This window comes from Melospiza georgiana, chromosome 20 (genome assembly GCF_028018845.1).
Source record: "Melospiza georgiana isolate bMelGeo1 chromosome 20, bMelGeo1.pri, whole genome shotgun sequence".
NCBI lineage: Eukaryota > Metazoa > Chordata > Aves > Passeriformes > Passerellidae > Melospiza > Melospiza georgiana.
This window is the reverse complement of record NC_080449.1, coordinates 2,226,998-2,245,284: the sequence shown is the minus strand read 5'-3', so window position 1 is coordinate 2,245,284 and position 18,287 is coordinate 2,226,998. Positions and strand designations below refer to the sequence as shown.

General features: G+C 61.5%; 2 protein-coding genes across 3 annotated transcripts; one reads left to right on the top strand and one right to left on the bottom strand.

Annotated features, from left to right (window-relative positions):
• Positions 1–242: 242 nt before the first annotated feature.
• Positions 243–16,713, bottom strand: NDOR1 (NADPH dependent diflavin oxidoreductase 1). Of its 2 annotated transcripts, XM_058038243.1 has the most exons (15): positions 16,194–16,713; positions 15,103–15,237; positions 13,640–13,717; positions 13,295–13,392; positions 12,470–12,568; positions 11,787–11,888; positions 11,128–11,334; positions 10,734–10,855; positions 9,632–9,852; positions 9,237–9,344; positions 7,825–7,939; positions 6,869–7,015; positions 6,259–6,377; positions 3,057–3,151; positions 243–438 (listed from the first exon to the last, which is right to left on the bottom strand). In XM_058038243.1, the coding sequence occupies exons 1-15, from the start codon at positions 16,194–16,196 to the stop codon at positions 294–296; spliced, it is 1,794 nt and encodes a 597-aa protein (XP_057894226.1). In that variant the 5' UTR covers positions 16,197–16,713; the 3' UTR covers positions 243–293. The 2 variants fall into 2 exon arrangements, with proteins under 2 accessions (XP_057894226.1, XP_057894227.1); XM_058038244.1 differs by lacking the exons at positions 15,103–15,237; positions 16,194–16,713 and adding an exon at positions 14,291–14,300.
• TMEM203 (transmembrane protein 203) lies at positions 16,713–17,688 on the top strand. Its single transcript, XM_058038248.1, has one exon. The coding sequence runs from the start codon at positions 16,797–16,799 to the stop codon at positions 17,205–17,207; it is 411 nt and encodes a 136-aa protein (XP_057894231.1). The 5' UTR covers positions 16,713–16,796; the 3' UTR covers positions 17,208–17,688.
• The last annotated feature ends 599 nt before the right edge of the window (positions 17,689–18,287 follow it).

Sequence of the window (18,287 nt, the reverse complement as noted above, 5' to 3'; positions counted from 1 at the left end):
CAACACCCTTGGGTGCCACCCACCCCACACAGGGACCCCTGGGGCTGGGGCATGGGGGCAGATCAGTCCCACACCGAAGCCAACCAGCAGAACCCCCAAGAGACCTCTGGCTCCTGCTCTGGTGGGGTGTGGGCACAGGGAGCCAAAGCCCTCAGGAGGAGTCCCCCACTGCCATGGCCCTGCTGCTGTCAGGGAGGGGCTGTTGGGTAAATCCAGCCCAAGCAAGATGCCAGAGGCAGATCCCTTTGCTGGCTCCTTTATTCAGGCAGTGGGAGGCGAGGCAGGAGCCAGGCTCAGGACCAGGTTTCAGACTGGAAGCGCCGGGACCGTTCCAGGGCTGTGAAATGCTCCTCTGCTTCCAAGGGGGACAGGCCACCCTCCTGCTGCAGCACCGACTGCAGGGCCTCAGCCACTGCTGCTGGCATCTGCTTGGCATTCCTGGGGAGAGAGCAGGACACAGTGGAGGGTGAGCAGGAGCACAGGGGCCAGAGCAGCAACCCCAGTGCTCCAGGATCAGCAATCAGCAGTCCCTGTGGCCAAGCCACCACAGGGCAGTGGGAACCTGCCTTGTCCTGCCACAGGGTAAATGACAGGCCTGAGAAGCAGCTCCTAGCACTCCCTTGAGAGCAGGGCTGTTATCCACAGGGCTCCTCAGCACAGGCATGTGAAGGCAAAAACATGGCCATGGGCCCCAGAGCCCAGGGAAGGAGCACCACAGGTCAGGAGCCCAAACACCAGCCCCACACAGCTGCATCTGCCAGCATCCTCATTAGAGAGACACAGGCAACGTGCACGGGTTGGAATTTATCAGCAGGAGGGCAGGAACCTGTCCTTTCATCTCTGGAATCACTCAATGTCAAACATGTCTGATCCTCAGCTGGGCAGAGCAGCTGCTCCTGTCCTGCTGCTGCCTGCTCTCAAGAAATCCAGAATGATTGGTTTGATAGTGACATTTGGAACCAAAGCCAGTTCAAAAACCTCAAAATCAGAGAAATGCTGGAGAAAACATCGAGCCCCTGTGTAGGAAATACCCAAACAGAACTCAGCGCTTTCAAGCACAATTATTTCTTATGGGAAATCAGAAATTCTGACTTTTTTTTTTCCTGGAGAGAATTTCATTTGATGAACTGCCTGTGCGACAAAAAAAAACGTCTAATAAAAAATTTCCCAGCCTGCTCCAATTGGCACGAGCATCTGGCAACGTCCTTGCTGTTTCCCAAGAACAAGGCAGAATTCTGACTTGCGTTTGAAGCTGATTAACATCCCAAAATACCCAGAAAGGAGGTCTTCTTTTTTTGGAAGAGTCGCATTGTTTCTGAGTCAGGCACTGATATGCAAGTACAAGATAATGGAGCTGGGCTTTGTGATGGAAAACATGTCAAATAGCTAATTTTTTTTTTCAGAAAAAGAGACATTTTCAACCTTTTTGCCCCTGAGTGAGACAAGTGAGGAACAATCATAGAGCAGATGCAGCCCTGGCTCCCCAGAGCCCCCTGGCCCCAGAAGGGAAGGCAGAAAAGTGTCCCATGGCCCAGGGCTGCTGCTCAGGGGCACACAGCTCAGCAGTCACTTCCCCCAGCTTTCTCCCAGTCTGGCTGGGACTGTGAATTTGGGGGCAAAACAGGATCACTCACCTGCACTTTCCTGCCTGCAGCTGACTGACAGTTCAGTCTGTGAGCTGGGGGTGCATGGTGATCCTGGAAGCTTTTCTACAGGGTTTGGGCTGCTCAGGGAAGTAGGAACAGTGTCCTCTGCAATCAGCACAATGTCACTTGTGCAGGGATCCCAAGGCTCTGGATCCCACCTGCCTGATGGGGGCTCAGGGACACCCCACAGCAGGACAAAGCTCTGACAAGAGGAGTCTCAGAGCAACCCTGATGTCCAAAATACCATCCTCGGGGCGACATAAAATCTGCCATGGGGACAGCTGTGCAGGCCCTGCCCTCTCCTAGAAACTGATCCTCTTTGGGGATCTCCATCAGCACCAAAAAGCAGGAAAGAGAATGGAAGGAGAGAATAAAGCCATGACCCAACAGCTCAACAGTCTCAGCATTTGGGCACATCCCCAAGTCCCAAGTGCTCCGAAGCCCAGAGCCAAGGGCAGGAATGCCCAGGTTGGGGTGAGGCTCCAGGAAGCCCTGTGCTGCAGCAGTGAAGGACACAGTGGGGTGGCCTGCCTCCACTTCCTGGGAAGTAAACACCAATCTCCTTGTCCCAGGAATGCAGCGAGGCCAGTCCTGCCCTACCAGGCACCAGGGCAGTTCCTGCTCTCCTGAAGGACAGGCAGGAAAGAGCCTCCTGCACTCGCTGCTGTGTGACAGCCGGGCCCAGGCCCGCCCTCCCCAGGTCACAGGGGGCACGGCCAACGCCATGGGCGGGCTCTGCCCAGCCCAGCAGCACAGAGCACTGCCCAGGGCTCACCCTGGGCACGGGGACCAGCCTCTCCCTGCACTGCAGGGCTCTGAGAGCTCACAGCAGAGCTGCCAGCACTCTGACCCCAAAGCCAGAGCCACCCTCCAGGTGTGCAACCAGCCCCAGACAATACCTGGAGAGGGGCTGAGCTGTGCAGGGACACTGGCTGTGGTGCAACAGGGCTGGTCCCTGCCCCGGGAGGCAGCTCTGGGTGCAAAGAGTCAGAGAGTGTGCCAAGGCTCCCAAAGCTGCTCCTGAACCCCAGCACTGCTGGGCATCCTGCCCACACAAGTGGCCACAGGTGCCACACAAGCCTTTTGTCCAGCTTCATCAAGCACTGCTGGAGGAGAGGGCTGTGCAGGGGCCAGGCCTCTCCTGTGTGTGCATGTGCTGTGGGTCAGAGGCTGCAGGGGGAGGGTTGGCTGGAGAAGCTTTACCAGTTCCAGCTGTGCCCTCCTAAGGGGAGCATGGGGGAGGTGACAAACGCCCCTCCCAGCCCAGGGCTCCTGGAGCAGGACAGAGAGGAGGAATGAGCTGCCCCTCTGCAACACGGGGCTGAGCTGAGGAAACGCCTCCAGGTGGGTGAAGAAGCAGAAATGTGCAGCCCTGCTCCCTCAAGCCCTGCACAGAGAGCTCTCACTCACCCAGCCAGGTAGATATGAGCATTCTCAGTGCTCAGCAGCTCCCACAGCAGCTTGCCATTCTCCCGGATGCGGTGCTGGACATAAACCTTCTCCTCCTGCAGGGAAACAAGGCACTGAGCCTGGAGCAGCCCCAGCTCCTGCTCTCAGGACAGTTCTCAGGGGCTGTTCCCAGGAGCTCAGGGCAGCACAGGAGGCACTGGGAGAAGCAGTTGGATCAATGACCAGTGTGGGGAAGAGGAACCCCACACCTGACGTCTGCACTGGGTTGGGCTGGTGGGAGATTGGTGCAGCAGCAGGAGCTTCAGGGGGGAACACCAGGCCCCAAGCAGCCCCCAAATCCTTTGGGTGTCCACTGGCCAGGGCTTCCCTCCTGTCCTCTTCTCCCAGCATGGGCAGAGGAGGCTCTGTGGCCCTTGTGTGCCAAGTCTGCTCCAGGACAGAGACCCTTCCCTGCACCCCTGACTGCTGGAGACCTGAAACAGCTTGGAAGGGCAGAAAGCTTGGAGGGACAGCTCTGTCCCAGTCCCTGCCCCTCTACTGTGCTTAGGGACTGGCTGGGGACTGGCTCTGTGCACAGCACAGCCCAGCCAAGGAGAGCTCCCAAAGGGTTAATCCACAAGACTTCAAGAATCCAAGCAACTGCCTCCAGCCCTGGCTCCTGCCCAAGAGAACACCATTGCCAACGTGCCTGCACTCACTGCTGGCCCAGAGGGCTCCTGTGACAAAGGTGACACTGTGATGGAGGCCAGGCCCTGTGCTGGGCATCCCCCATGCCCCATCCTGCAGGGTGAGCTGGGCCCTGGGCACAGCCTCCTGCCCATGCCCCCCTCACAGGGCCCTGGGCACAGCCTCCTTCCCTCACTGGGGCATGGGCACAGCCTCCTGCCCATGCTGGGCCATGGGCACAGCCTCCTCCCCTCTCAGGGCCCTGGGCACAGCCCCCTCCCCTCTCAGGGCCCTGGGCACAGCCTCCTCCCCATGCTGGGCATGGGCACAGCCTCCTCCCCTCTCAGAGCCATGGGCACAGCCTCCTCCCCTCACTGGGCCATGGGCACAGCCTCCTCCCCATGCTGGGCCATGGGCACAGCCTCCTCCCCTCACCGGGCCATGGGCACAGCCTCCTCCCCTCTCAGGGCCCTGGGCACAGCCTCCTCCCCTCACCGGGCCATGGGCACAGCCTCCTTCCCTCACTGAGCCATGGGCACAGCCTCCTCCCCATGCTGGGCCATGGGCACAGCCTCCTCTCCTCACAGGGCCCTGGGAACAGCCTCTTCCCCTCACTGAGCCATGGGCACAGCCTCTTCCTCATGCCCCCCTCACAGGGCCCTGGGCACAGCCTCCTGCCCATGCCCCCCTCACAGGGCCCTCGGCACAGCCTCCTCCCCTCTCAGGGCCATGGGCACAGCCTCCTCCCCATGCTGGGCCATGGGCACAGCCTCCTCCCCTCACAGGGCCATGGGCACAGCCTCCTCCCTTCACTGGGCCATGGGCACAGCCTCCTCCCCTCTCAGGGCCATGGGCACAGCCTCCTCCCCTCACCGGGCCATGGGCACAGCCTCCTTCCCTCACTGAGCCATGGGCACAGCCTCCTCCCCATGCTGGGCCCTGGGCACAGCCCCCTCCCCTCACAGGGCCATGGGCACAGCCTCCTTCCCTCACAGGGCCATGGGCACAGCCTCCTCCCCTCACTGAGCCATGGGCACAGCCTCCTCCCCAGGCCCCTCTGGCTGTGGCTCAGCTCCTGCAGGCTGGAGATGTGTGTGGAACAGCCCTGAGCAGCCCAAGTCCAGGCTGTCCCAGGAGCTGGGCACTGTGGGTCCCATAGGTGCCCTGGCTGTGCCAGCCCTGGCTGGGCAGTGCCCTCAGCAGCACCAGCACAGCCTCAGCTTCAGCAGCAATGAGTTCAGTGCTGCCAGAGGCCCTGCCAGCCAGACTGGGCTCCCAGGGCACCATCTGAGGAGCTCAAACTGGGGTCACAATGTCTCAGGACATCCAGGTCTGGCTGGGACCAGTCTGCACTGCAGGTGGGTGTGCTGGGACAGGGGGCACCTGCAAAGGGACTCCAGAGAGAAGAGCAAAACTCTGCTCAGCTATGGAGCCCTCACCTGGGTCTTTAACAAACTTTGTGATGAGTTAAAGGCTGTGGTATCTCCTGAAGCCAAAGGCACAATGAGCCCAGTGTGGCTCATCCCACCTGGCTGTGGGATGTGGCTGTGCTCCCACTCTGCCCTGGGGGCAGAGGACTCTGGTGACAAACTGCTTTGGCTGGTGGAGCAGGAGAGAGGGGACACTCCAGCGGAATTCCTGCCCCTCCACAGTCAACAAGAGCAGAAGGTGGCTCTGGCTGCTCTCCAGATCCAGAGAGCAGCAGGTGCCCCTTTTGCTGGTGATTCAGCACCCCTCTGCAGTGCTGCTCCTGTTCCTCACAGGCTTAGAAAGCCTGCACAGAAGCACCCAGCTCCTGCCTTACAAGTGAGTGGATAAAAGACAATGAATTCATGTCAACACATGCACACAGCCAGGAGAAAGGGCTTGGGCTGGTGCAGCTGAGCTCCAGAGAGATTGCCATTCCCTTTTTATCACATCTCTGCTCCAAAGCCAGGCTGAGCTTTCAGTGCCACCAAGGGACAGAGGAAGGCAGTGAAACAGATCCCCAGCTCAGGGAGCCTCTCTGGCAGCACTGCAGCCCCAACGGGGGACAAGGGCTGCCCACCAGAGACACTGCCTGGGAAAGCAGGAAGCAAAGTGAGGGGCTGAGTTGTGGGTGTGCTCATACCCATGGGGAGCTTTTCTCTGTGTATCTGGGACTCAGAGAGAGCTGGCACAGAGGCCAAGCGCCTCAGCTCCAGCCAGGGCTCAGAGGGACACCATCAGGAGGGGTACTTAACCAATGAGTTACTGCCTGGTGACCCTCCAAGAGGCTTGGGAGCCTTTTATCACTCACGTGCTCCAGCCAAACAAAGCTGGTTAATGCCTTATCTGCTCTGTTGTTCTCCAGCCTTGTCCCAGTAACCCTTCCAGCCCAACTTAGCCAGACACACCTCTGCAGGGTGTGGGGATCTCAGTCAGCACAGAGGTGTGTGGGGGAAGGAGGTGCACACTGTGCCACCTCACCAGATCCCTAGCAGATGGTGCCCTGGCAGAGTCCCATCAGCACTGCCCGAGATGCTCTTGTATCCACCCTCCTCTTCTGAGCACTGACCTGGTCCCTGGAGAAGGCTGTGAAGAGTGTCAGGAAGCCCTTTGTGACCAGCTCTTCCCACTCTGCCTGGCAGTAGAAGTCCTTGGACTGGTGTCGGCAGCCGAAGAAGAGGCAGTTCCCTGCAGGAGCAGAGCACAGGGCTGTGCTGGGAGCACCCAGTGCTGGGCATTGCTGGTGCCACCTGCCTGACAGCCCTGGCCTGCAGAGCCACCAGCAGGAAGCGACCTGTGGCAACCAGAGCCCCCTGTCTGCTGAAAAAGGAGGAGGGCAGAACATGTCCTCCAAGGCTGCCCGTTCCCTGAGCCAAGGGAATGAGGATGGGACACACTGCAGCAGCAGCTGAGCTCAGGAACCTGTGTTCACCCTCAGAGAGCCAAGAAAGAGCCTCTGCAGAGCCTGACCCAACCCAAGGAGCTGCCCTGCAGCACAGCCTGTGAATGACCCCACAGGCTGCACACAGCAGGCTCAGGGCCTCACCTGCCCCAGAGCTCAGCCTGCTTCTGCTCAACACAGCAAAGCCTGACCCAGTGAACCCTCAGGAGCCCCCAGTCCATCCTTCCATCTGTCTGTGCAAGGGGCATCCTGAGTGGCTCCCAGGACCATCCCTCACCTCGGCGTCCCAGCGCCACCCGCTCCTGTATCGCTGCTCGGAAGGGTGCCACCCCTGTGCCAGGGCCAATCATGATCACAGGGGTGCCAGGGTCAGCTGGGAACTTCATTCCTCCTTTCTTCACCCAAAGAGGCACCCGGACATCACCTGTGGGACAGACAGACTGACAAGCATCACTCCACCACCAGTGCTCTGTGCCTGCCTGCAGAGGGTGAGTGGGCACCCAGCTCTTCCAGGGTCCTCCAAAGACACAGGCAGAGCTGGCTCATCAGCCCCTGGCACTGAGGGCACACTGTGTGAGTGAAAAGCCCTTCAGCTGTCTCAGCACTGCCTCTGCAAGAAGCTGAGTGAAGCCCAGAGCAAGGCAAGAGCCCCCCAGCACACGGGCTGCAGGACAGCCCTCTCCTCACACAGCCTGTGCCAGGGAACACAGTGGAGGCAGAGATCCCAGCCTGGCTGGATGTAAGGGAGGCCCCAAGGCTGCCAGAGCTCCAGGAGCATTTGGACAAGGCTCTCAGGGATGCACAGGGTGGGATTGTTGGGGTGTCTGTGCAGGGCCAGGGGTGGGACTTGAAGATCTTTATGGGTCCCTTCCAATTCAGCTTTTTCTGTGATTCTGTGGAAGAAGGGACCAGCCTTCCCAGAGCTGTGGCTGTGGCACTGGAGGTGCCCAGCAGACACCAGGAGCAGCCCACAGAGGGACAGCAGGGTTGAGCAGCTGGGAGGTCAGGGTAAGCTGGAGAGGCACAGCTCTCTGTGTGCTCTGACGAGGATGGGGCAGGGAGGAAGGACAGCAGGACCATCCTGCCAAGCCAGTGTGCTCCCCATGGAGCTGGTGCTCCAGCCAGGCAGCTCCTGCACACGGTCAGCACCCACACAGCTCCATCACAGCCCGAGGGATGAGCCCTGGCTGCTGTGGGAAGCACTCAGGACTCCCTCAGAGCCCAAGCACTTACCCTGCTCTGGGTTGAGAGAAGCCAGCCAGGTGGAGCAGAGCCCACGGCGGGGTTTGCTGAGCCGCGTCTTGTAGCGCACCACGGCCACGAGGATCTGCATCCGCTCAGGATGGGTCTGTGGCACACAGAGCCATGAGCACACACCCTGCCCAGCTCCCCAGGGACAGGACACCCTCTCCTCCAGGGACAGAGCCTGTGCCCAGCTCCCCATGGACAGGACACCCTATCCCTCCTGCAGGGACAGAGCCTGTGCCCAGCTCCTCATGGACAGGACACCCTGTCCCTCCTGCAGGGCCAGAGCCTGTGCCCAGCTCCTCATGGACAGGACACCCTGTCCCTCCTGCAGGGCCAGAGCCTGTGCCCAGCTCCTCATGGACAGGACACCCCCTCCTGCAGGGCCAGAGCCTGTGCCCAGCTCCCCATGGACAGGACACCCTCTCCTCCAGGGACAGAGCCTGTGCCCAGCTCCCCATGGACAGGACACCCTGTCCCTCCTGCAGGGACAGAGCCTGTGCCCAGCTCCCCAGGGACAGGACACCCTCTCCTGCAGGGACAGAGCCTGTGCCCAGCTCCCCAGGGACAGGACACCCTCTCCTGCAGGGACAGAGCCTGTGCCCAGCTCCCCAGGGACAGGACACCCTGTCCCTCCTGCAGGGACAGAGCCTGTGCCCAGCTCCTCATGGACAGGACACCCTGTCCCTCCTGCAGGGACAGAGCCTGTGCCCAGCTCCCCAGGGACAGGACACCCTCTCCTGCAGGGACAGAGCCTGTGCCCAGCTCCTCATGGACAGGACACCCTCTCCTCCAGGGACAGAGCCTGTGCACAGCTCCCACCAGGCTGCCTGCAACACCCATCCTAGTCTGGCAGAGCCACTTACAATGGAGCACACCCCTGCACAAAATCTTTCGAACAGGGAAGGGGGTTTTCCTGGGGAACCACTGCCACATGAATGCTCTGCACAGCTGGCAACAGCGATGGTCACTGCCCAGCCCAATTTGCTCCCGTGGAGCACAAATCCAGCCGTGCAGGGGCTGGGTCCGCAGGCAGCCGGGCCGGTCCCTCTGCCACCTCCTGGCAGGAGCAGGGAGCAGCACTCCCCGTGCCCAGCTCCCGGGACACTCCGGTGGCACTGCATCCCACTGCTCCCAGGGACAGTGAGACCAGACCTCTGAGCTGGGCTGGGACAGTCCTGGCACTTGCAGGGCTGCAGGAGAGCAAGTCTCCTGATCTGAAGGTTGGGCTAGCCCTCAAGTTTGCATCCAGCACATCAGGCTGCTGCAGGCTCAGTGCAGAGCAGGGATTTGGGCAGGCTGTGGAGGCTCCAGGGGATATTTGCACCAGCAGTCAGTGCAGGTCCTGCCAGACCCTCTGCTCAGACTCTGAAATGAGGCCAGCAGGGCTGAGCTCTTACCAGCAGGGAGGAGGCGATGGAGAAGGCACGGGGCCTGATGCGAGGGATGAGGTCGAGCAGGTAATCAGCTGGGATGGCACATGTGCTGTGAGGGAAATCCCACAGAACCTGCAGGGCCAAGAGGGTGATGCCTGGTGACCCCAGAAGCAGCCTGCCAGAGGCTGTCCCATACAGCTGTGCCACGCTGTCCTCGGCCAAAGGCACCACAACCACCCTGTGCCACTGCCCTGTGCCCCCCAGAGCCCACAAGGATCTAGAGCTGGTATTAACCACCAGTGGAAACCCATGGAGACTTCAGAAATGGGTGAAGGAGATTACACTCCTCAGCCAAGACAGCACGGCTGACGGTGCCCTGGGTGCCCTGAGCCCCAGCCCAGCCCTGAGGGCAGCCCCACCTCCAGCGTGGTCCTGCGGGGCCGGTTGCAGTAGCTGTACAGCTCCTCCTGGCCCTGGGCCGAGCTGAACTCCTGCAGCTTCTCCCGCTCCAGCTCGTTGGTGGAGAAGGAGGCCAGCAGCTCGAAGAAGGAGCGCCGTGGCACACAGGAGATGTCCAGGTAGTGTGTCACCAGGTACTGGACGCTGCAGGGCTGTGGCAGCAGGGGAGGGAGGGGTGTGCCTGCAAGGCAAGGCAGAGGGGACAGCTCAGGGCCAGCCCTGCTGCCTGCAGCACCCGCTGCTCCTGGAGCCAGCTCCTCTGTCCCTGCTCCCACCGTGGGCCCCCAGCCCCTGCTCTCCCCAGCTTGCTTTTCAAGCCCACAGGTTTGCACCAGAGGAAGTCTGCAGTGTTCAGCCATCCCTCACTTTTGGCAGGTGCTTTGGGATAATGTCTTATCCACATGACTCCCACCCTGCCTGCACACAATGCAGAGGAAATAACCAGCAGTGTCATGTGTCAGGCATGTCTGTGTCTCCCACGTTTCTCCCAAGGGTGTGAGGAACAGCCTGAATTTCTCTTGGGTTTGCCTGCCAGGCAGAAATTCCATTATGGACAGACACAGGGAAGTTGGAGGCAGAATGGGTGCTCAGGAGCCAGGAGAAAAACACTCCCTGTTCCATGCAGGCACCAAGAGCTCTGGGGGGGCCTCCAAGGGGTTCCTCTGGTTGCTTGTGCTGGTTTATGGCTGCAGGAGCCCCTCAAGGGGTCCCTGGGGCACAGGCAGACAGTGGGGAGACCTGCACACCCCATGCAAAGAAGCACAAGATTCCCAGTGTGGGCCTGGGGCTGAGGGGGCTGCAGGATCCCCCCCACTCTGTGCTGGGGCTGCCAAGGCACAAGGCTCAGGTGGAGCCTGGCACTGCTGGATTCCTCCAGTCCCACTGGCTCTGCACAGGATGCACACACACAGCACTGGAGGGAAGGACAGGCAGCTGTCCTGTGTCCATCCAGCACTCCCAACCAGGTCTACAGCAAAGGAAGAGCAGAGCTCCAGGCTGGGCCAGAGCTCAGGGGATGCCCTGACTCAGCAGGAAGGGGAAGGAGCAGCAGGCAGGACCTACCAGGCTCCGTGGGCTGCAGCACAAAGCGTCTGTGTGGCTCCAGGCGCAGCAGCTGGCAGAACTGCTGCACATCTTCAGGGCAGTTCTGGGGCTGGATCATCACCACGTCCCCTGCACTGAACCTGGGGATGCAGGGGGAGCTGCCAAGCACAGCCACGGGGCAGAGCCACAGCACGGCCACCCGAAGCAGCACCCACACCAGGGGAGGCAAATTCCCAGTGCCAGCACCAGGCAAAGGGAGCTGGCCCATGGGCAGGACCCCCACTGCAGCAGGGACCACAACCACAAGACTGCAGCCTCAGATCTCAGTGAGGAAGGGCACCAGAAGAGCAGGGCAGGCTCCAGGACACCTGAACCCACACAACAGAACTTGGGGAGTCAGGAAAATGCTCACGTGATCCCTGAGCCCGCGATGTCAAACTCGATGAGCCGGACATCCTGGAAATGGGCGGGTGCTGTGAGCCTCTGGTTGGACACCACGCGGGCAGGGAAGGGCTGCAGCTCACAGGGAGCCCCCCGGGGGGGTGCTGGCTGCAGCAGGGCACCCTCAGGCTCTGGGCAGTCCTCAGGCAGGTAGTGCAGTGTGTATTTGGGGGGCAGGCTGTGGGAACGACAGCAATACAATGCAGCAGGGTTACCTCCACGCCACAGCTCCTCTGCTGCTGCAAGATGAGAGGCAGGGAGAGGCCTGGAGTGTCCCACTAGCCATTGTCCCCATCCCCTGGAGCTGGCCTGTGTAAGGGAATGCAATGGAGACCACCAGGAAGAGATCCCAAGGCTCCTGAGCATGCAGGGCACACACACACTCTGCCAGGGCCAGAGGCACATCAGGACAGACGGACGTGCAGAACCCAGCTGGGACAGCTGTCACAGTCCCCAGGGGAAAAGGGGACACCCATCCAGAGAGAGATGGGCCACCTGTGGCCAAAGCACAAGTGACACTGGGGACACCAGAAGCTGTGTGGGGAGGGTTCCTGCTCCAAGCAGAGCCCACCTCCACTCTGCAGAACAGCCCAGGCAGCCCAGCAGCCCCTGCTCACCCCCTGCACTCACCGCACGTCGGGACTGATGATCCCGAGGCCAGGAGGGACAGGATACAAGGCAAGGATCTTCTCCCACAAGGCCACGAGCCAAGGATCAATCACTGCATCTGGCCTGCAAGTGGGAAACTGAGGCTGCAGCAACATCATCCCTTCAGGGTCAAGCCCTGCTAGCCCTGCCCATGCCCAACAACAACTCCCACAGTCACCCCCGGCCATTCCCTTCCAACTTCAGGTCTGGGAACAAACACATCTCAGCCACTCCATGCACTCAATTGCTCTCCAGGGCCCAAGCACTGAGCCCTGAACAGGATCTCCAGCCCCTGAGCAGCACTGGGTCACTGGGGTCACTGTGTCCCTGAGCCATCCACAGCCTTTGCCCCGTGCCAGGTGAGCACAGCTGAGGCTGCTGCAATGCCTGCAGGTACAGGGCTGTGTGGCACAGCCATGCCCTGCTCTGCACAGGGCTGGGGCTGAGCCAGGGGTCATGGCCACGTTCTGGGGGCCATGGGACACCCTGGAGCAGCAGGTGGCCCAGGTCCTGGCACAGGAGGGTTATGAGCAGGGATCAGCCCGTTCCCAGAGAGCTGCAGGAGCAGCCCCCTGGTGGGAGCAGCACACAGCCCTGCCATCAGCCCCAGGACAGAGCTGCAGGGCACCCCAGGGCCCCCCACCACCCCTCCTCTGGGCTCTTACCCCAGGTCATGCTGGTCATCCCCCAGGGCCACGGGCAGCAGCGGGTTGGCCCCGAGCTGGAGCAGCCGTTTGTGCAGCTTCTTGGCAATGAAATTAAACCTGAGCAGAGAACAACACAGGGCAGGGCTGCTCCAGCAGCACAGCAGGCACTGCCACAGCACCAGCACACACTGCCAGGGCCACCAGAGCAGCACAGCAGGCACTGCCACAGCACCAGCAGGCACTGCCACAGCACCAGCACACACTGCCAGGGCCACCAGAGCAGCACAGCAGGCACAGCCAGCACTGTGACCTGGCCCATGTCCTGCCCAGCCTGTGCCAGCTCACAGAACCAGCTAGGTGCCACTTGCTGGCCCTCACAGGCTGTGCTCAGCCCTGAAATGAGACAAGGGGAGATCCAGGTTCCCTTCAGGACAGCTTGTGCCCTGGGCCATGGAACATTTCCTTCCCTCCAGCCCCTCAGTGCCCCACAGAGCTCAGGCACACCCATCCCTCCCACTAGAGCTCCTTGAGACACAGGAACCTCTCTGGAAGAGACCTGGGAGCAGCATGGCTGGCTGCCACCTCTGTTTGATGTCCCCTGTTGCCTTGGCCCACAGCTGTGATAAAAGACTGACACATGTCTGACCCACCAAAGCATCCTTGGTGAGCTTGGGAGGAAAGAAAAGGGCAGCAGCCTAATTCCTGGGGGGGAGGAGGGACACAGCAGGGGAAGGGTTTTTAAGGCTGGTGGGAGTTACATTTTGCTTGAGTGCTGCTCCAGAATCAGACTGTGTCTCCCCTTACCCCCTTGGCTCTCCCCTGCAGCTTCCTGGGGCTGCTTACTTGGGGTAGGAGGAGTCCCCGAGGCCCAGCACGGCGTAGTCCAGCTGGCACAGGGCGCTGCCAGGGAGGCTCTTCCGGAACAGGAACCGCCAGAACATCTACAACAGGCACATGCAGCCAGTGCTGCTGCTGCCAGGCACCTCCTGCCTGCCTGGCCCTGCTCCCTGCCCACCCAGCCCAGCAGAGTGGGGAGCACGGCTTTCTGCTCAAATGCCCCTGCTCCTGTTCCCTGGCATGTGCCTGGTGCTGCTGCAAAGCTCCCCCAGCAAGAACAAGCTCAAGCTGCTTCAGCAGAGAGAGCCCTGCAGCAGGAACACACAGCAACAGGAGAGGAGCAGCTCCTACCTTCATGTTGTCAGGTGGGTCTCCCTGGCCTGTGGTTGCACACACAAACACCACCAAGGGCTCATGGATGAGGTTGGCCTGAGGGTACAAACACGGCACAGTCAGGTCAGCAGCCTCCAAACTGCTCTGGAGCCAGGATGGGACAGCTCAGGGTGTTCAGCCTGGGGAAAGAGAAGGCTCCAGGGAGAGCTCAGGGCCCCTGCCAGTGCCTAAAGGGGCTCCAGAAGAGCTGGAGAGGGACTGGGGATAAGGCATAGAGGGACAGGACAAGGGGGAGTGTCCATAAGCTGAAGGAGGGCAGGTTTAGGTCAGATATTAGGAAGAAATTCTTCCCTGTGAGGGTGATGAGGTTCTGGCACAGGTTGCCCAGAGAAATTGTGGCTGCCCCTGGATCCTGGGAAGTGTCCAAGGCCAGGCTGGACAGGGCTTGGAGCAAGCAGCACCAAGCCTGTCTGAGTCCAACAGTGTTTGAGACAGGGTGGGATGGTTGGGGTGTCCTGGGCAGGGCCAGGAGCTGACTCCATGATCCTGATGGATTCCTTCCAACTCAGCTCGTGCCATGGTTCCATGGTGCTGTGGGAGGTGTCCATGCCCATGGGGTTGGCACAGAGTAGCAGTGCCCCAGCAGCCCCGTGTCCCACACACACTCACCAGGTCACAGCTGTCCTGTGTCCCACACACACTCACCAGGTCACAGCCATCCTGTGTCCCACACTCACCAGGTCACAGCTGTCCCGTGTCCCACACTCACCAGGTCACAGCCATCCCGTGTCCCACACTCACCAGGTCACAGCAGCCCTGTGTCCCACACTCACCAGGTCACAGCCATCCCATGTCCCACAGTCACCAGGTCACAGCTGTCCCATGTCCCACACTCACCAGGTCACAGCCATCCTGTGTCCCACACTCACCAGGTCACAGCTGTCCTGTGTCCCACAGTCACCAGGTCACAGCAGCCCTGTGTCCCACACACACTCACCAGGTCACAGCCATCCCATGTCCCACAGTCACCAGGTCACAGCAGTCCTGTGTCCCACAGTCACCAGGTCACAGCTGCCCTGTGTCCCACACTCACCAGGTCACAGCCATCCCGTGTCCCACACTCACCAGGTCACAGCCATCCTGTGTCCCACACTCACCAGGTCACAGCCATCCCATGTCCCACACTCACCAGGTCACAGCCATCCCGTGTCCCACACTCACCAGGTCACAGCCATCCCGTGTCCCACACTCACCAGGTCACAGCCATCCTGTGTCCCACACTCACCAGGTCACAGCCATCCCGTGTCCCACACTCACCAGGTCACAGCCATCCCGTGTCCCACACTCACCAGGTCACAGCTGTCCTGTGTCCCACACTCACCAGGTCACAGCCATCCCGTGTCCCACACACACTCACCAGGTCACAGCCGTCCCGTGTCCCACACTCACCAGGTCACAGCCATCCTGTGTCCCACACTCACCAGGTCACAGCTGTCCAGGGCCTGCACCCGGCAGCGCAGGTGCCGTCTCTGGGCCTCTCTGCCCACCCTCTCTGCTGTGTCCTGAGCTGTGCCAGTCTGGCTGCCAAAGAGCACCAGGAGTCCCTTTTCTGCCATCTGCAGGAGACAACAGCAGGGAAGTCACAGGAGGGAAGGGACAGGGGCTGGGCAGGGCTGGGCTGAGCAGCACTGACCCCCAGGGGCTGGCACAGCACCCAGCCAGCACAGGCACGGTGAGCAGCTGGCATCCAGCAGAGGGAGTCAAGGCTGCCAGGCTCTCTTCCCACCCCTGTGCAGCACTGAGGGAGGGATCCCATGTCCCAGCCCATACAACAAGCAGGGACACTACTGTGCTCCTTGTCCCCCTGCCAGGCCAGGGGAGTGACCAAAACCCGGATCCTGCCCTGCTGAACTGCCCTCAGCAGCACGGGGTGAGCACAGCCCTGGCTGGGCTGTTCCCCAGTCCTGGTGTAACCTTCCTGTGTGCCCTGGGAACCCGCCCTCCCCCGAGGGGCTGGGGCAGGGCCTGGAGGCTCAGTGACAGACACAGACACGGAGCTCTCAGCCAGACTCTGCCAGAGCAGGGGCCCAGCCCAGAGGGGATCCAGCCCTGGCACCTGTCTGAGCTGCAAACAGCTGCCATCACCATGTGCCCACAGAATAATATTAAATTAATCATAATAATGTAAAATAGAATCGCAGGATCCCAGACTGCTTAGGATTAAAAGAGACCTTAAAGCCCACCCAGTGCCACCCCTGCCATGGCAGGAACACCTCCCACTGTCCCAGGCTGCTCCCAGCCCTGCCCAGCCTGGCCTGGGGCACTGCCAGGGATCCAGGGGCAGCCACAGCTGCTCTGGGCACCCTGTGCCAGGGCCTGCCCACCCTCACAGGGAACAATTCCCAATTCCCAATATCCCACCCAGCCCTGCCCTCTGGCAGTGGGAGCCATTCCCTGTGTCCTGTCCCTCCATCCCTTGTCCCCAGTCCCTCCCCAGCTCTCCCGGGGTTTCTCCTCTCCAGCTGAGCACTCCCAGCCCCGGGGCCCGGCCCGGCGGCTCCGCGGGACTCACCATGGACGGGCCCCATGCCGCCTCTGACGTCACCACTTCGCGACAGTCCCCGCTGACGTCATCATCGAGGCAGAGCGGCCGGGGCTCCCCGCTCACCGTATCTCCGCATGATGACGTCAGCCGCCTGTCGCCTCTCACCGTGACGCCATCGCCCCGCGCCGCCGGGCCGGGCCAGGCCGGGCCTGGTGCCGGTACCGGTGCCGCTTCAGGTTCAGGGCTTGGGGCGGGGACCGGTGTCGGTGTCGGGGCCGGGCTGGACCTGGTCCCTGGCTGGGCCAGGGCTCGTGCCGGGGCCGGGCCGCGGCCGGGGCCGGGCCGGTGCTGGGTTAAGGGCCGGTGTCGGTGCCGCCTTGAGGACTTGTGCCGGTGCCGGTATCGCGCCGGGCCGGTGCCGGTGTCGTTGCCGGGTTGAGGACTGGCGGTGCCGGTGTCGGTGCCGGTTTGGGGACTGTCGGTGCCGGGCCGGTGCCGGTTTGAGGACTGTCGGTGCCGGTGTCGGTGCCGGTGTCTGTGCCGGTTTGAGGACTGTCGGTGCCGGGCCGGTGCCGGTTTGAGGACTGTCGGTGCCGGTGCCTGTGGCGGTGCCGTTACCCAGCGCGGACGATGCTGTTCTCCCTGCGCGAGCTCGTGCAGTGGCTCGGCTTCGCCACCTTCGAGATCTTCCTGCACGGGCTGGCCCTGCTCGCCTTCTCCGTGCTGCTCGTGCTCAAGGTGGACGGCGCGGCCGCCGCGCTCTCCTGGTGGATCGTGTTCGTGCCGTTCTTCGCCGCCGACGGGCTCAGCACCTACTTCACCACCATCGTGTCCGTGCGGCTGTTCCAGGACGGCGAGAAGCGGCTGGCGGTGCTGCGGCTCTTCTGGATCCTCACCATCCTCAGCCTCAAGTTCGTGTTCGAGATGCTGCTGTGCCAGAAGCTGGTGGAGCACACGCGGGAGCTCTGGTACGGGCTCATCATGTCGCCCGTGTTCATCCTGCTGCAGCTGCTCATGATCCGGGCCTGCCGCGTGAACTGAGCCCGGGGCCGCTCCCCGGCGCCGCTCCCGGCGCTGTCCCGGTGCGGAGGGGCCGGTGACAGCCGGGACAGGGCCGTGCCCCGCTCGTGGCCGTGCTGCAGAGCATCATCACGTTCTCCACACCTGCACATCCCTGTTCGTGCCCCCTCAGCCCTGCCTTGTCCTGTGCTGCGAGCGCGGCTTGGCGTGACACTTATTTTATTTTAGAATTAAAATGGCTTGAAGGATTGGGTTTATTTATAAATTCTTCTTGCCTAGAAAGCTGTTGTACCTCAAACTGCTGCCTGGAGGGTGGGTGCTTGCTGTAGATCTCCAGGTACAGCTCAGACTCCTGCCCTGCCCTGCCCAGCAGCTGGCTCATGGATTTCCATCTGTCCCCTCACCTCCCTGAGCACTTCCCACCTTCACTGCTCTGACAGGGTTTTGTGAGGTCATGTTGAGATCACTGGTGTGTGTATTTTTGAACAGGAATATGATTTTTCTTTGTGTTTCACTCCATTTCCTAAACATGGAGTTGGGGGTGTGGGGAGGCAGGAGCGTGCAGGGCTGGTGCTGGTTCTGAAGGGGAGGTCCCACTGAGCCCCACCTTGGGCTGCAGCACTGCCCCCAGACCCCCAGAGAACAGGAGGAATTGAGTATTCCCTGTGGGAGTGCAGACCAGTGTGGGGAGTGCCAGTGTCACGGGGGTACCCAGGGTGGCACTGTTGGGGTGTCTGTGCAGGGCCAGGAGCTGCCCTGGATGGTCCCTCCAGCTCAGGAGGGTCTGTGGTTCCTGGACACCCTGAGATGGCATTGGACCTGCCCCACAGGTGCTCTTCAGCTCCTGTTCCATGTTGGGATGCTCCCAGGGCTTGTGTCACGTGCCCCAGGTGCTCAGGTTATTCTGCTTGGAGCCTCTCTCTGAGCCAAGGACACAAATGTCACCTGGGGGGTGGCAGCGCCTGCTGCTCTCACCTGGGGGTGGCAGCACCTGCCCCTGTCACCCCTGACTCACAGCAGTGTGAGCTCATCCCCCTCTAGCTGTGGTTGTGCCACATGCCCCCAGTGACCCTGAGTGCACAGGCCAGGGGTGTTGTGTGC

Excerpts from the sequence above, each read along its gene's own strand:
- NDOR1 (XM_058038243.1), bottom strand. Across the intron at positions 10,856-11,127 it reads ATCGCGGGCTCAGGGATCAC|GTTCAGTGCAGGGGACGTGG; the intron begins GTGAGCATTTTC and ends CTGCATCCCCAG. Across the intron at positions 7,016-7,824 it reads TTCTCTCAACCCAGAGCAGG|GTGATGTCCGGGTGCCTCTT; the intron begins GTAAGTGCTTGG and ends TCTGTCCCACAG.
- TMEM203 (XM_058038248.1), top strand. The coding sequence starts at position 16,797 with ATGCTGTTCTCCCTGCGCGAGCTCGTGCAGTGGCTCGGCTTCGCCACC.